Source organism: Ambystoma mexicanum, chromosome 1p (genome assembly GCF_040938575.1).
Source record: "Ambystoma mexicanum isolate Mex_15411 chromosome 1p, UKY_AmexF1_1, whole genome shotgun sequence".
Lineage (NCBI taxonomy): Eukaryota > Metazoa > Chordata > Amphibia > Caudata > Ambystomatidae > Ambystoma > Ambystoma mexicanum.
Window position 1 is genome coordinate 967,964,669 of NC_090921.1, and position 17,744 is coordinate 967,982,412.

General features: G+C 47.0%; 1 protein-coding gene across 1 annotated transcript in view; it reads left to right on the plus strand.

The window, feature by feature from the left end:
• LOC138582452 (uncharacterized) overlaps positions 1-17,744 on the plus strand; it is a 1,938,885-nt gene that overhangs the window by 1,351,658 nt on the left and 569,483 nt on the right. The window contains exon 8 of the mRNA XM_069653763.1: positions 17,010-17,071. Coding sequence (XP_069509864.1) covers positions 17,010-17,071 — 62 coding nt within the window. The remainder of the gene's footprint in view (positions 1-17,009; positions 17,072-17,744) is intronic.

Below are 17,744 nucleotides of genomic sequence, written 5' to 3' on the forward strand. Positions count from 1 at the left end.
TCTCAACTCTCATGCTGAACTTCTTTTGCATCTTGTACTCATGGTGGCCCTGAATCATGCTGTACCCATCTTCATCTTGTATCCTGGCTTGCAACATTATGTGTTACTACTGACTTCTGCAATTGTATTCACTCTCCCCTCTTGCTTCTCCACTCTTTTGACTGCTAACTCTCTGTTCTCTCCTCCTTTCCCTTCTCCCTTTTCCTATCTCCTCCCCTTACTTTCTTCTATGCACTTACTCTGTCAGAATTGTCCCTGGACCTAGTATGATAGCAACCTCGTCTGTCTCCTCCTCGATCCCCTTACTGGTTTTTTCCTCCCCAACCCCTCTCCAGCATTATCTGAAATGTCGTCAGGCCTAATATGATAGTCGCTTGTTTTGTTCCTCCCCTACCTTTCTGCACCCCTATCCCGCACCTCTTGTTTTTTTTCCGGCTCTACCAGAAATGTTGTCAGGCCTAGTACGGTAGTCGCCTGTCTGTTTCCATTTCCTTCCCACTTTCCCCCTCCCTTTCTTATCTATGTTTTAGCTCTTGCACTATCTGAAATGTCGTCAGGCCGAGTACGATAGTTAATTTCACATCCTTACTGTTCATGGCCTGTAAGAATGTCATTGTTTTTTCCCTTGTTCCCTCCCTTGCCTTGAAGCGCTATGTAACACATTGGGCCTCATTACGACCCTGGCGGAAGGCCATGGAGGAAGGGGGAATTACCACCCCATTACAAGGTTGGCGGGGCGGTAATTCCCCCTTCCTCCATGGCCCTTCCCCATTCCCATTTTTGCCCCATAGGGCTCAATGGGAATGGGGAAGGCGCTAAGTACGGTGCCGCAAATTGCGGCACCGTAATTAACACCAAGGTCCCTTTGCGGGTCCCTACTTTAACGGCTGGTCTACACCAGCTGTTAAGGTTGGGTCCCGCAAAGGGACCTCGTAATTAGGTGCTAATAGGTTAACGGCGCCGCAGCCTTTTACGGCGCCGTTAACCCATTAGCCCCTGGGTCATAATGAGGCCCATTGTGTATAGGCGCTATATAAATAAACTATCATATCATATACTATCATCATACTGATTGGTCTCATTGTCTTTACTTGGTTTAATAGCAGCAAGTGAGAAACGTGGGCCTCTGGTAGTTAGATTTTTTTGCAAAGTAGTAAGATTGCTATTTACAGAGTGATTATGTCTCCACATAGTTTTAACTCCAGCCATATGAGCGTTGATCCCTCTCGTATCAGGTTTACCCCGCTCCCCCCCTCTTTCATGTCCTTAATCATGAAAGCTACAACCCAGTACCAGGTTGTAAAAAATAACATCACAGAAAACAATATTACTGCATATTTAAGGCCACATTCTAAACTATAATATTTATTTATTCTACTATCTACCCTATCATTATCTAAATCTGTGTCATTGTCAGTAAGTAACCTCCTTTTTGCCATTTTTCCACCTGGTGGGACGATATAAAATTGATAAGTGGCATACATATATTACATTGTTACTTTACATTTATTTCTTTATCATTGTTATTACAAAACATTTCTCATTTTTGTTCCTGTATAATTCATCATGCCTTCAATATTCATACTTGTATTCTATACATCTATCATTTATTTTTATTTTTTTAATACATTTTATCAACATAAACTTAATTTTTCTCACAGAAATATAAATGAAGATTGTCTCTTTTTCGGGCATGCTGTCAGTCTTGGAAATGCGAAAGACAGAGAGAGAAAGCAAGAGGGAGAGAGAAAGAGAGAGAGCTCTACCAATCTTAATTTCTGTTCTTTTGTTATTTCACAAGTGTGTTTTACCCACTTGCAACTTCGTTGCTGGAATTTTGTTCACTTTGGGGATTGCACTATCACGTGCTCTTCTCACATCGGATAGATGCACCCAATATTTCAATCCTTTTACCTTAACAGCTGTGGGTGTGCAATAGATGACCTCATAAGGTCCATGAAATCTTGGAGAGTTCCATCCCCGCACAAAACTTCGTACATACACATTTTCACATGGCATTAATTGACCGTTGGGGCTGGCATGGTATTGTCTGTCTCAGCATTTTGTGTGAAGGGTGGCACTATTTGTCTCGCTATGCTGCACACGACGCGTGTCAAGTGGGTGAGGTATTCCTTAAATTCATCCCCCAGCACTGTGGCAGCTCTGTGATCGTCTGATGCTCCCCTTACTGGAGAGAGCGGCGTATGGATGCACCGACCCATCACTATTTTGTGCGGGCTCAAATGATGGTCTTTGCTTGGTTGCGTTCTGAGTTGGAACAGTGCTAAGGACAAGCAATACACCCAGTTTTTCTTAAGAGTGTTACACATTTTCTTAAGAGTGTTACACAGTTTTGATAGTTTACTTTTGAGCAGGCCGTTTATTTTTTCTACCATTCCATTAGCCATCAGGTGATTAATTGAACATAATTAGTATTTAACCCCCAGTAAAGTGGTCACCTCTTTAAATAGGTCATTAACAAAGTGAGTGCCATTGTCTGATCTTATTACATCACATATCCCCCACCTTGAAAAAACCTCCCGTACCAGGAACTTTGCAGCACACTTTGCGTCCGGGTGGTGGCATGGTCCAGATTGAACCCACCTTGAGAATGGACAAACTATTACAATTAAGTATCTTGCTCCATTACATCTTTTCCCCATATCCCCATGGTGAATATGGAGCTCTCTAAAAGGACCCACTGGACGCAGTAGTGTTCTGCGCAACGTCCTTAGTGTCATACCTGAACTGTATATCTGACACGTTGTGCATTCTATTGTGAATTTCGACAAGTGCTCCTGTAAATTTTGGAACAAACCAATGTTCCTGTATCTCAGCTACAATGTGTTGTTTAACTACATGTGTTGGAAAGTGTAGTTGTTGAGTAATTCTACCGGCATTACCACCTTCCTGTTAGTTCCTGTCTCCATATTAGGTCTGTCAGGATTGTTTACACCCTCTCTTTTCCCACAACTCTTGTTCTTCGGCTGGTGCACGTTTTTTAAGCTCTATTATTTGGGTAATTGGTGTATGGCTGTATCCCTCCTCTTGTGTGTCTGTACTGGTCGTTTTAACAATGCACTCTATTGCTTGCGGAACATTGAAATACGCAGCGTCTTTCGCTGCGGTGTCGGCCGCTGTGTTTCCCAATGACATTGCGTCCGTGTCGTTGGTATGTGCTTGGCACTTCACCACTGCTACCAGTGATGGTTCTGCTAGTGCTTCTATCAGTTCGTTTAGTAGGGCTGCATGTCATACTGGTGAACCATCTGCCCTCCGAAACCCTCTTCGTCGCCATTGTCACAACCCTGAATGCATTGTAGTGGTGGCATGCTGAGTCAGAGTATATTGTTACCACACATCCTTTCGCTGCGTGCAGCGCTTCAATTAGCACTGTTAGTTCTGCTGCTTGAGCCGAATAATGAGAGGGGAGGCATTTCTGTACAATAATTTCATACCCTTCTTCATCCATTCTTACAACCGCCGCCCCTACATGCTTTTCTCCTGTCTCGCTGTCTATCAATGCTGACCCATCTACGAAGTATATTTCCCCCTCCTGTAATGCATTTTGACTTGCTTTGGGGATATCATCTTCCTCTCCTTCGTATGTTGCGCAATCATGTGCCTGTATGTCCTCAACTGTACATGGTTCAGTAATAAATATAGCTGGTTTACTGTCTTGCATCTTACCACATGAACGTTTGGGCTGGATATTATAAGTTTATAGGCTGTTGGCGTCTGTGTTGTTAATGTGTTAGTAGGCCAATGGCTTGTGCCCTAGTGATGTTTTCTGGGCCAATACTGCAGTCATTAAAATGCCATTGCAGTGGTAAAACAGGTAAAACTCCCGATCATAGTCGGGTTTGCTAGAACTGGTGCGTGTGCAATAAGGTTTTTAATTTGAAATATTGTGTCATCATCTCGTCTGTCCATTTTAGCGGGACATTATTCTTTTGTGTTTCCTTCAGAGCCTGTAACAGTGGGCGTGTATATGATGCATAATCAAGTATCCAGGCACGGCAGTAATTGCAGATGCCGAGAAATTTCTGCATGTCTTTCACTGTCTTTGGTATCGTTAGGTGGCATATTGCTGCTGCTATGTCTGGTAAAATTCTCTTGCCGTCTTTTGAAATCAGCTGTCCTAAATAGAGCACTTCTGCTAGGCAATATTGCAGCTTCCCCTTTTCCACCTTATATCCCTTTGTAGCTAGTAAATTTAGTAATGTGATTGAATCGGTCCTGCACTGTTCTTCACTTTTACTGCAGATGAGTAGATCGTCCACGTACTGTATTATCGTGCTCTCTACATCAGTGTTGCCAAGATCTTCATGCAAGATTCTATTAAAAATGCTTGGGCTTTCACAATATCCCTGGGTCAACCTACAATGTTCGTATCTGTTCCCCTCTAGTGTGAATGCTGTGAGGTATTGACCGCTTGGGTCAAGTGGTATCGAGAAAAAGGCGTTTTTTAAGTCCACCACTGTGAAACAGGTGGCATCTTTGGGTACGCTACACAAAATGATGCAGGGTTGGGTACTAATGCAAACTCCTTCTGTATGACGTCATTAAGTGGGTGTAGGTCCTGGATCATCCTCCAAGCCCCGCCCCTTGCTTTCTTGATAGGAAAAATCTCTGTGTTGCATGGTGAAGTGGATGGCACTATTATCCCTTGCTGTAGTAATGCATTTATTGTTTCTCGTATCCCTTCCTCTCCCTCCCTTGATAGTGGGTATTGTTTTACTCTAGGTAGTATTCCATCTGGTTTCAGTTTTATTTTGATGGGCGTTACTTCTTTAGGAGCCCTACATCATGGGGGCCAGTGGTCCATATTTGTGGCAGAACTTTTTCCATGTCTTCGTTAAATATTGTGGCGGGCATACTTACACTGGCCATGAGGGGGTTATGTATTTCCCTGTGATGGATCATGATGTCACATGGTAGACTTATCTCCATTATTATTTCCCCATCACTCTCATTGTCAGTGAACAATTCCTCGTCAGTTAAATTGCGCCACATTATATTTGGGTCTATGCATAGTACTGTTCTCCATTCGCATCCATGTGTGTCCAGTCCTATTACCGCAATACGTTTACTTGAAACCTGTATCCCTTCTAGGTCCGTAGACAAAATGGTGCCTGGTACAACATCTGTATTCATGATTGGGCGGAAGACAAAATCTGAGGGCACCTTCCATTCCTTTCTTGATATCTCTGGTACCACTCTGGCAAGTACCCTGATCCCATATAGGAACATATCCATGTGTATGGGCACCCCTCTTACTGCAATTTTGTTGTTCATGGTGCTAATCATCAGCATTGCCCGTACTGGGCACACCCCTGGGGGGGAACACACTATCCCTCGCTCGGTAAAAGAAATGGTCATGTTCAATTTGCTCAGGAGGTCTCTTCCCAACAAATTTATCGGCGAATCTTCGTGATATAATAGAGGTGCTTGCACCGTTTTTCCTCCCACCATTCCGTCATGATCTTTTGTGTAAGGAACTTTTAAAATATCCCCAGAGAACCCCTGCGTTTCCAAAGTTTTTGCCAAAAGCGGGAACCGGCCTTCCATGATACACGATTTTTCTGCTCCTGAGTCCACCATAAAGATGAACTGTTTGTTCCCTATCTCTACCCCCACTAGTGGTTCCTCTTCTGCACGTAGGGTAGTAGATAGGACTGTACACGCACATGCTCTCTGTGAGCTGTCTTAATCTGCATATGTCTCCGTTCCTAGAACAGAGAATACATTATCCCCCACTACCGCTGTGCCGTGAAAAGGCGCCGGCGTGCCATTTGCAGATGTTGCAAAAATGTTAGTGTTGGCATTACCCATAGTGATCTGTCTTGCCATTTGTTGCTGCATACTTCTCTGCTGTGGTTGTTGTCTTTGTTGCATTTGTGGTTCCCTCTGCTGTGGCTCATTATAGTATTGTTCGTTCTGCCCATTCCCTCCCATAGGTAACCCATATGGGCTTCCTGGATGTGGGTGACCGTACTGCTGCTCGTTTCCCTTTGGGGGCTCCCCTTGGTAATAGCCCATTGGTCGCATTCTTCATTCTCTCAGAAAATGTCCCCACCTCCCGCAATTCCAGCATGGCCCTTGTGGTCCCCCCTCATCCCTGGGCCACCAAACCCTCTGCCGTCCATTCCTCCGTATCCCCCTCTGGGTCCTCGATACCCACCTCGTCCTCTTGCATGCCTTCCTTGCCACTGGGCCCTCCGTACTGCTCCTCTCCGTCCCATTGCTCCTGTCCATTTGCGGCCCAAGTTGCGGCCATTCTGACTGGCGTATTTCCTACCTCCTCTTCTCCTTCCCCTTGTCTGTCAGTTGATGTTGTGGCGTTCATTGCTGCGACCTTCACTAATTTATTTTGTACTAACTTTGCTTCGTCTGCCAACCTCCTCTGCGCAATCTCCTTTTCTCTTTCTTTGATCCTTCTACAATGGTGTACAATTATGCTCTGAATCTCCGTCCAGCCTTTGGCTTCTATCCCAACTATTTTATCCAAGGCCTTCTGCACCTCCTTCGGGAGCCCTTTTTTGATTATGAAATAGACCAGGGCGGTGGATTGATCCCACGCCATTCCCATTTCAGATCTCCACAGGTCTTGCACCCAGAGGATGAATTGCGTAGGCTCCTCCTCCTCTCCCATTGTGCATTGCATCACTAGGTGTAAATCGGGAATGTCTGGAAATGTCCTTCGCAATGCATCCCACACTTGTGCCCTAACGTTATTGAATGGGGACCCATCATGGCGGTCACAATTTATTGTCACTCCCGGGAACCCCGCCTTCACCCATACTGTGTCTGCTGCGGATACCAGTAAACCTTTTACAACCCCTTTGGCTAAGGGCACTCCTGCTGTGTTTTTTTCAAATGCATGTATCCATTTCCCCGCCCCACCCGAAAGTGGAGGGAGAAGTTTTAATAGGTTATTTTTGTCCATCTGTGCCCATGGGATGTAGTGTGGCCTCCCTGCTCCCTTGTGTATCAGTGGCATCTGTAGTTTTGCTTTACCTCCTTTCTTACTTACCGTTCCCTTCTTTGTTTTACTTACCAGCATGTTCCCTACCATTTGTCTTAACCTCCCTTGCCATCTTAGCGTGGCCCTTTCATCCTCTTGGTCGAATGGGAATGTCAGTGGAGACCCCACTGCCGCCACCCCCTCCTTTTATTCATCTAGGTCACTCCATACTTCCTCTATCTCCCCTTCTGACTCCCTTTCTCCTTATCCCTCCCCTCTTTGGCTGTCTGGGGTTGTAGGTCTTATTATTCTTACAGGTTTGCCATTTAGATGGAACAGGAACAGGAACTCTCCTGATTGCCACTCTTGCTCCTGTCCTTTTGGTGTTGGCGCCAGCGGCTGCGGGGAAGGTGTACTTTCCCCTGTGACACTATGTGGAGTAGTGAGGTTAGCTACTGTTAATGGTGGTGCGTCCCCTCCTCCTGGCAACATCTGACCTCTATCACACAAAGCTCTTAATCGCGTTATTTCTATCTGTGCATATGCGAGCTGTCTATCTAAGTCTCCTGTTAGCCGCGCTAAGTTCACTGGAAGGGCACTAGTTGGCCCATATACCCCTCCTATCTCATATGGTGGCGGGGCTGTGGCAGCCGCTGCTGCTGGGGCAGCTGGTGTGGTGGGTGCTGGCACATACCGGGGCTCACTGTAACCCGCTGCCGGCCTTGTCAATAATGGATAAATTCTAGTGTGATCATTCTCTTTCTTTTTTATAGTGCATTCTTCCTCTGCAGCACCTTCTCCTTCCTCCGGGACCTTCTCTTTCTCGGTTACTTTGTCTTTACTTACCTCGCCGCTGGGGGCTACCTCTTCGAACATTCACCATAAATCTAGTACCTCCCTTCTGTTTTGCAATTGCTTTCCCCTGTATTTTGCTAGCAGATGTGTCAACGCTAGATCCAATACATGTTTCTCAAAGGACCCTTCTTCCGGCCATATAGGCAATATACCCTCACCTTTTATTTCCACCACCCAATGATCATGATATTTTTGTATTTTGTCACTATACAAAGGAAGGTGTCCACAGATATGTGCTAATGGTGTAGTCCCTACCATAATAGCATATTTCTTGTTCTTACTTATGTTCACTTCTTTTATCTCGGGGTATAATTACACAATGTCAATTACCAAGTGACCTCCTTCCTTTAACACTTTTGTTCAATCTAATTTCACCATCAATATTAAACAATATCACAAAACGTTTTTGCGTATATTCTTTTGCAAAAATCGCAACGTGTTTACCAATGTAAATCGCAAACTGTTTACCAATATTTCTCACCAGGCCTTGTTTTGGTACGTTCACAGATAAATATGTACTCACTGACAAACCAACATGAAAAAACTTCAACACATTGACGTAAAACTTTTAGCACATTGAACATGTAACATATACTCCCTTTCTCTTTTTACCCCCTTCTTTCAATTACTTAGTTTATTGTCCCTCACTCTTATTTTCTCAGACACTCCCCACCTCTGAGCCCCTTTAGGCTACCTCTCAAAAGATTCTGCTCACACAGAAAAAGAATATTCTAAATTACTACTCAGAGTCTACTAAATATATGAGACGCCTACTTTTTTCTCTTTATTTCCACTTGTTCCGTGCACTGGTCGAGACAATGCTATGCGGCGCCGCCTTCTACCCCCCTTTGGAGCTAGGATCCCGTACTCTTTTTACCTCTATTTCCACAACAACCTAGTGCCCATATAAAGGATAGATGAGAAAAAGCCACAGTCACATTCACACAGACCCTAACTATACCCTCAGTTTCTCTTTTTTACCTTCCCCTATTTTATCTCTTTTGCTTTGTTATACCCTTTTCCCAATTTTTTCTTCCTCCCCTAAAAGTCTCGCAACCAGTACTCACGTGTTCAGTCGGGTGGTCCGAGAGCCGCCGTTCACGGTCTATCCACAATATGGTCCACACCCCAACCAAGCCGTGACCCGCCTTGGCGAGCAGTTCTAGTTGGGCATTTGGAACACGGGAACCCGTGGAACCTCTTGTTTATGCGCGCAAACCGGTCAACTGCGGAGGCAATGGTTTTGCTGGGGGCTTCCCGGATCTTGCCGCACGGGGCCTTGGGGCACCTGTCCCAATCACGTCAAAGGGGTCTCCAAATGTATAGGCTCACTCCCCGTCTAACACGTGTACTACCAATAAATGAGACACACCCCAATGGGGAATGAGACTAAGAGAACAGGCTGCGAGAGTTAAGTTTTGTTTATGTAAAATTGGCATGCAGAGAACTCTGTTGCCTGAGAACGCTTTGGCATACAACACACTTACAAAGAATTATAAAGGAAAACAGCGTCATAAATGACGTAACTAACATAGGGTACTACATCGTGCAGGATTGGCTAGAAGGTGAAGGCACATATGTCGGTGTAGGCGCTGCTTCTTCCGGATTGCTTGCCCAGTTGGAGGGAGGGTGATCATCACGTGGTCCGGCTGCCAGTGTCCAGGAGGGTTGAGGGTCAGGTTGCGGCGTAATAGGGCGAGCCCTAACTAAGCTAACATGAGATACTACCACTATACATGCACTAAATAGTCACTACAGTTCCTTTGAGTACATCATCTTAGATCTATAAATCGTGCACACATAATTACAGCATAATTCAATGGGATTTATGTGAGGTGCGGGCTTAGGATCCTGGTCAGTAAAATAACATTGGCTGTCGGGTGGGTCCAGATGCATCAAAGAGGCTATAAAACATTCTGACATTTGTTAGTTCTAGGGTGCAATATACTGCGACAGAGGTTTGGTGTTAGTGGGGGGCACACTGGGGTGGGTTTCACAGTGGGGTCATGCGTCTGGTACATCAAGAGAATACCTTGCATGGACACAGGGTTGTAGCAGCAGTAATTTTCCAACAGCGGGGGTAAGAGGGCATGGGCAGGTTTGTGGAGATGGATGAGCTACAGGGCATGGTTCGAACCAGTTCACACATAGGACAATGATCTCAGAGGAAGAGTGAGGTGTTACATTGGTGTATTTGTTGCAATTATCTCCGGCTCAGCCGCGAGAATGGAGCTGCAAAGCTTTAGAACACAGAGAGAAAAGGTGGAGGCCATGAGCACGGTGTGCGCAGTGCTGCAGAGGGCAGAGAAGCCTTTTCGTATTATCGCAGTGAGGCCTAGTCCAAAGATGGAGTCGAAGGTACACAAAATGGAAGTTTCTCGCAGAATAACCTCGCCTCTGCCACTGCCATGAAACTACAAGTGTGCATGCGAGCAAATGGAAGCGTCCCCCATTGTTGTACAAGCAAGTGGTTCACATCGTGCTGAACGTATGGGGGGGCCTAAACAACCCCTCACTCCCACACAATATTCTTCTTATAAGTTGCAGTTTAGAATTGCTCTTAGTTTTTGATGGATTGTTTAGGTCACTATAGGCACAGAAAACAGCTGTTTATATTTTATGGGACAATGGCCCTCATTACGACCCTGGCGGGAATCGAAAAACGATAGCGGAAATGTAATACCGCCATCGAATACCGCTCGGTGCGATCATGACCCGTCACCGTAAAGTACGATGCCATTAGCGACACCGTAGTGAACGCCAACGCTAACTGCACCAAGTAAGCGCACGCGCGCCATGCAAAACCGTAATTACCACCATGGCGCAACGGTACGCGAATTCTGACCCTAGCGGACATTTACTTAACGCCATCAAGCATGGCGGAAAGTACCATTCCACCATGGTGAGAATTACGGCATCGTGAACCAACCGTAAATGGCCCTACTGAGTGCCTGTACACCACTCCCTGCCCACATTGCACAACTCCTCGTAGGTGCAATGAAGTTACACAATGCAACCAGTGAAATGTACAAGTCACCCATGCATGCCAACGAACAAATGAATGTAGGGGCTCCAAGTGCCTTGTGAGTGGCCATCCATATTTGGCATGTCACCATTGCCGTACTGATGCAGCACAGGCATGTGAAGGTTCAAGTACAGCAATATGAACTGAAATATGAGACAAAACAACAACAGGCCCCCATCGCTTGACACCAGTGTAAGGCAACATTCAAAGCAGTATCCTGAGGGAGACTGCACCAGCCCTGTACTCTTGCCAGTAAACAAACCAACCATCAGCATAAGCATGTACCACACAAGTTGGCAGAGTGACTGAGCAGCCAGGCTCATCTCAAGAGGGGCCAATGGGAGCTGCAGGGCACAGATGGCACGAATACAGAAGCTATTCCAATGGACATGACCTCAGTCTCCCTCCAAGAAACGCACGCAAACACAGGCACCTGTGACCAGCCATTTTCTGATAATCACATCATTCCACCAATCCATCTGGCTGACCGGCATCTGTTACACAAAAGCTAATCCCCCGCCCCTGAGCATGACATCATTAAAACAGTCATAATGGCAGCCCCTATCCCTGACCTTACTGGGCTTCGTAGGCAAACGCGGCCAGTACAGTACCACGCAACTATACTCAGAAGCCGGAACCCAATGCAGATCTACTCACAATACATCGCTCCACAAATAGGAATATGCTACATTACTTGCAAAGAATAACGCTACACGGTTAATATCAGAATAAAATTTTAATGCACATCAAATTCACCAAGCCCATACAGCTATTAGGTCATAAACCCCAAAATATTTTTCATTACTGTGGGCTGCATCCGCAATAAATGACCAGCTTCTCCTTGTGTGACGCCCTGTTCCTTCATGGTACACAGGGGCTACATTCACGTTCAAAAAGGCAACATGGAAGCGCCTAGAACCGCAGGGCCGTCCCATTAGGTAGGCACTAGTCCAGCTGAAAGGTTGATATGTTGCTCCTAGCCACTAGTACTTCGTAAGGGCATGTGGCCCATTGGCGATCGTCCCATAAGATCGTAATGGTGCTCCACTGATTAACTCGAAGCAGCAGGTGTCGGGAGTAAAAGCCATCTGCAGGAGTGGCATACAGATGGCAGCGGCAAAAGGGGAGGAGATACCTGTCACCCAAATGAAATGAAAAAGAATAGTATGGGCATCAGAACTTCATTTGTATTACTCACTTCAATGATCACACTAAATCTACAGCCATATGCATGCTAGCCCACTCAAAAGGATTATTTCCACCCAAAAATCACTTGCGAATCATAACTATATAAATCCAGGTGAAAACACTATTACAAACGAGTGTTTGTGTGCATGCGTCTGTTAAAACAGAATCCATTAGATGGGATTAGTAACGTGCATAGACACAAGTGTTGGAAGGCGCGTCGAGACAGGGAGGGTTCAACAAGGGCAGATAGACGATGGTCCCACTATGGCAGCTCTGCATCACATAGCGCAGGGGAAGGGGATAGATTCCAAAAAGCCATGTACATGGCAAACTCTCAATTAAATCATCTGTCCATGCATCCATACATCATTCCCTCATCCCGGTATAAAAACGCCTGATTATTTACTCACATAACATTTGAAATTTCCATTGAGTCTGTGCGTAATGCAGTCTGCAAAATCCACTGTGCTCCAGGCCGGAATTCTAGTGTTGTGAAGTAACATGTATTTGGGAACGTCCTGCCTTATCGTCCACTACGCTATTGCGCATCCCATACTATTCATATCAATCATTGCATTCTCGCCATGGCCCCTGTCCCAAGGACATTAAACAATTGAACGTTATATTTGCAGTCAGACCTGTGGGCGTCTCCTCGCCGCTAGCTGAAAACCGAAAGCGCTGTCCTTCGAATTCCTCATTTGCAACATCACGTCGAACAGGCATCTGTGACCGCTTGAAATCACAAATTCATCCATGTAGTGCGGCAGTGTGTGAAATTGGCAACTGGCTTCACTCACAAATGGGACGTCCCGCCCGTCGGTGAACCTCGGTACAGTGCTCGCCCAAAGGGGATTGCAGCTGGCACAGGTGGAATGAATCACCACAGGTGGAGGCTATACAGCCTGAAAACACGTAAATTGCATACCCAACCCCCTCCCACAACCACACCCACTCCAAAATGCTACTGGCAGGACTAGCGATGTTGGCCCTGGGGGACCTGATAGCACTGCAAGTACTCCAACTTCAAGAAGAAGACGAACACCAACTACTACAACAACCGGCCGCACAGAGGAGACGCAGGAGGAGGAGGAGGGCAAGGCAGGGCCAGCAAGGCCCACCAGCACAGCCACTACCACCACGCAGGCAGCCCGCAATCCCACGCCTCCGAGCTCATCTGTTCAACCTCACTGCTGAGCAGATCCACACCCTCTACCGTTTGGACCGGGACACCATAACCGCCATTGTGGACATGACACACGCTGACCTTGTCAGCATGATAGATAGCCCAACCGCCATCCCACCCCTACTGAAGGTGGTGTCTGTACTCCACTTCCTGGCCACAGGTACCTACCAGCACACAGTCAGACAGTTGCATGGCATTTCACAGCCACTGTTCTCACGGACACTATTGCAAGTGCTCGATGCCCTCCTGAAGCACGCAGACGACTACATCTCTTTACCACGCTCGGAGCAGGAGATTACAAACACAAAAGTGGGATTCCATGCACTTGCCGGCATACCGGGTTGCATTGGTGCCATCGACTGCACCCATGTGGAATTGGTTGTCCCACATGCCATGGAGGTCCAGTACCGCAACCGGAAACAATATCATTCTCTTAATGTACAAATGGTGTGTGACTCCAACAGGATCTTTACACATTGTTGTGCCCGATTTCCTGGATCAACCCATGATTCTATGGTCTTGAGGAACTCTACAATACCACGCTACATGGAGCGACACGCAGGGAACAGATCCTGGCTACTCGGTGAGTCTCATTTCATGCATGATAATGTGGGGTATGTGATGCGGCAATGACCTGGCAGGAAGGGGGGGGGGATGCGTACGTAGCAATGTCATTCCACAAACATCCTTTATTGTCCACATACAGGTGATGCCGGGTATCCACTGAAGAGATGGCTCCTTACACCACTCCGGAACCCACAGAACCAGCATGAGGAGGACTACAACCATGCCCACTCACGTACCCGTGTAGTCATAGAACAGGCATTCGGCCTACTGAAGGCTCGTTTCCGCTGCCTCAGCAGGTCTGGCGGGGCACTCCTGTACCGCCATGAGAAGGTTGCAAAGATGGTCATGGCATGTGTCATGCTACACAACATGTGCGTACGTAGAAATGTGCCCATGCCCCCTGACGCAGAACTGCAAGCACCTGAAGATGGTCATGATGAGGCTGGGGATGTGGCAGCACCTCAAGGAGTCCGCGAGGCACAGGAGGCCCGTGAAATTCGTCAGAATATCATGGATTCATGCTTCTAGCACTCACGCCTGGTGGCTGATACATGGACACGGGACTTGTGGCACTGTGTGTGTCTGGAACATGCACAATGTGGACTGTACGCCTATAAAGGCCTCGTACACAAAGATCAATGTCCACACATCTCATTGGATGATTATGTAATGTTTATAGCATATGTGAAATTATATTACACACCCCATCGACCCGCCACCCAAGTAAGCCCAACACCCCCCCTCCACCCTCCTACCTCCCCCCCGAACACCAGTGTCCAAAGATGCTCATTGTCAGTGGGCAGACGCTATTGCAAGCCCCCTCTCCGGGTATCAGGGGCACCCCTGCCTGTGGAGCGCAGGTTCCTCCCAGATGTACGTTCGGGGCTGCCCTGGATGGAACTTGCAACGGATGATGTCTCGGCCTGCTCACGTCCATGCATGTCCCTAAGAGTTTGTGAGAGCTCAGTGAGCACACGGCGCACAGCGGCAAGTTCACCACATACGTCTTTGGACGTCGCATGCAGTTCCCCCCTCAGGCTCTCGGTGCTTCTCTCCATTTGTACCCTTAGTGTCTCTGTACTTCGCTCCATTTGTGCCCTAAGTGTCTCAGTAGATGTTTCTATGGCTGCCTTAGAACCCCCACATTCATCAGCATGCTCCTTGAGGAGCGTGGCCAGTTGCTGCTGTTGCACGATCACCTGGTCGAGGGACTGTTGCCTCTGCTGGGCAATGCCCATTTGCGGTGGTGTCACAGAGGGGCTGATCACCTCATGTTGCCTTGCCACAGGGCTTGTGGGGGATGGCCAGTCGTCGTCTTGTGGGTGCCCCTGCGTGGTATCCTCATGGTGTACGGGATGAAACAAACAGGGGGATTGAGACAGGTCATGGATGGGTCCTACATCGACAGCACCGTTGTCTGTGTCGGAGCATGCTGGCATTAATGCAGTGTCACCTATGGTGCTGCTGCCATCAGAAGCAGTGCCTTCTGTGGCATCCATTGGGGGGACCTGTGGTGCTGCAGGTGTGGGCATGCTGGCTGCTGGGGTGCCTGTTGAAGTCCCCTCCTGTGTGCTGCCACTTGATTTGTGCTGCTGCCGTGTCTTGATCCGTGCAGCTGAGGTGGAGGGTCTTTGGCCGTTGGTCTTGGCCCTCTTTGCAGGTGTGCTGGTAGGGGTGTCCTGAAGCTCGTCGTTTGAATCGGACCCTGTGGTGGAGTAAAGGAGGGCGAGCGTTATTTATGGGTCTGTGGAAATTGGAATGGCAATGTATCACATGCATTGGGGTGGTACCTGAGGGTGATTTGGGTCAGGGCCTTGGAGGTGGTTTCATTTTTGTGTGGATTGAGGATGCAGTTGTTTTGCAGCCTGCAGTTAGGGTGTGCATGCTGCACGTGTAGAGGGTGTTTTTAGGATTTTTGATTATTAATGTATTTAATGTGAGTTTTAAAGTGCGCTATCAGGCCAATGTATGTGGACGTTCTCCTGGACATGTGTTTCTGTTGCACTATGTGGACACATGGTACTTCACATGATTGGACATTGTGGATTTAGCATTGTTTTATTTGGCCCACCTACCTGATTCTTCGGATGTCTGCACTCCTTTCTCCATCCCTCCGACTCCCTCTATACTCTCCATTCCAATGGTGGAGGCACAGATTTCTTCCCAGGGGGTCAACTTGATGGGTGATTCCGATCCTCCCCCGGTAGCTGTGGCAATGTTCCGGTTGGCTGATAGTATGCTCCGTACGCGTATCCGCAAGTCGTCCCATCGCTTTCTGCATTGCTGTGGGTTGCGGGGTGCGGTCCCCACCGCACTTACCCGCTGTGCCACCAGGGCCCATATGGCCTTCTTGTTCGCAAGTGCCGTCCTGGTCATTTGCGTCGAGAAGACGACGGCAGCATTCTCCTGGAGGGTCTCTGTGAGCACGGTGAGTTCCTCATGGGAGAAGTGGACCTGCCGCTTGCGGTCGCACGCTTTTTTAGCAACTTTTCCCATTTTGATTGTTTTAACTAGGGTGGCTAACGGGTTGGGATGTGTCTCAGGGTCGGATTTTTGATGGTTGTGTTGGGATTCTGATTTTATAGGTGTACGGCGTGCTGTTTCCCGTTCCGGCCCCATGTTTTTACTTCCGTTTCCGTATATTTACGGTCACCGTATTTTGCGATTACCGCTCATTACGGTGACCGCTATGATGGGTGGCGGAATTGCACCTAGGGCGCCGTACGACGGCGGTGAGGGGCGTTTTGGGGACATTTCCGCCATCGCGGACTTTGCACTTCCGCCATGGCGTAATGCTCGTGCCCGATGGGTCAGAATTAGCCGCACTTTACTCCATCGTGCAATGGCGGAAACGCTATTTACGCTATGGCGGTCAGGTCAGTTACTTTCCGCCAGGGTCGTAATGAGGGCCAATATGTTTTATTTATAGCAGCTTTTCCTTGTATTACTTTTGTGCTTAAAATCCAATTTCACAGAGGCAAAAAATAAGAACACCTTTTCTACATCCCCTTTAGACAAATGTGAACACAATTGTATCTTATATTCAGAATATTTACATCCAACATTTTTGCATTGTAGAATCCTGAGGAAGGGTAATTTTCAACCAGAAATCTATCCAACAAAGCGATGTTCCTTGTAAAGAAATATTTAATTCTTCTTAAAACAAACATCACACTTTCATTGTTATTTTTTTCTAACAAATAAATTACTTGTTTTATTTACAGAGAATTTGAAGATGATTGGACTAACACAACCATGATGAGCTATTTCCCCCCTTTTACAACGGGTAAGCAAACACCACTGCATCAAAATGTTAGCTACTGTCCTCTGCAAGCATGCTGGTATGGAACATTGCTAATAAATTGGCACCAGAATGTCACAGAAGTGAGTAAAGTTCGGTGCAATTAGGTATACATTGAATCAACGGGATGCTGATAATGTCCAATGCCATACTCACTTCTGAGTGCACGGTTTGGATTGCCTTGTCATATTTGTATTTCAAAGTTGCATATTTCCATCCCCAGAAGAAATCCAAAGTAGCTACTGTTGGCTTTTGAAAATATACATAAGTCCTTTAGTGGGTAAGAGGCGCACTCATTCTTTGAGCAGGTGTTGGAGCCACAAGCTAGACTGATTATTGTATTCCATGAACCTCTACTGAAGATATGCACCATAAAAAAATAATAAATTAAATAACACTGAGAAAGTTCCTTGGCTAGACAGCTACCAGAATGTCAGTTGCAATTGTATTTACCTTTATTGAAAACAATGTAAAGACCATGGCGCCTCAATACGAGCCTTGCGGTCTGGAAATAAGGGTGCCGGTAGCAATTGACCAGCACCCTTTCTGGACGCCCGGACTCCGAGTATGCCTGCAGGGGCCGTTGCTCCCGCCAGGTCTGACCTGCCGGTGGCAGCGGCCCCTGCAGGCATGGTTTTTACGGAAGCACCGGCACCAT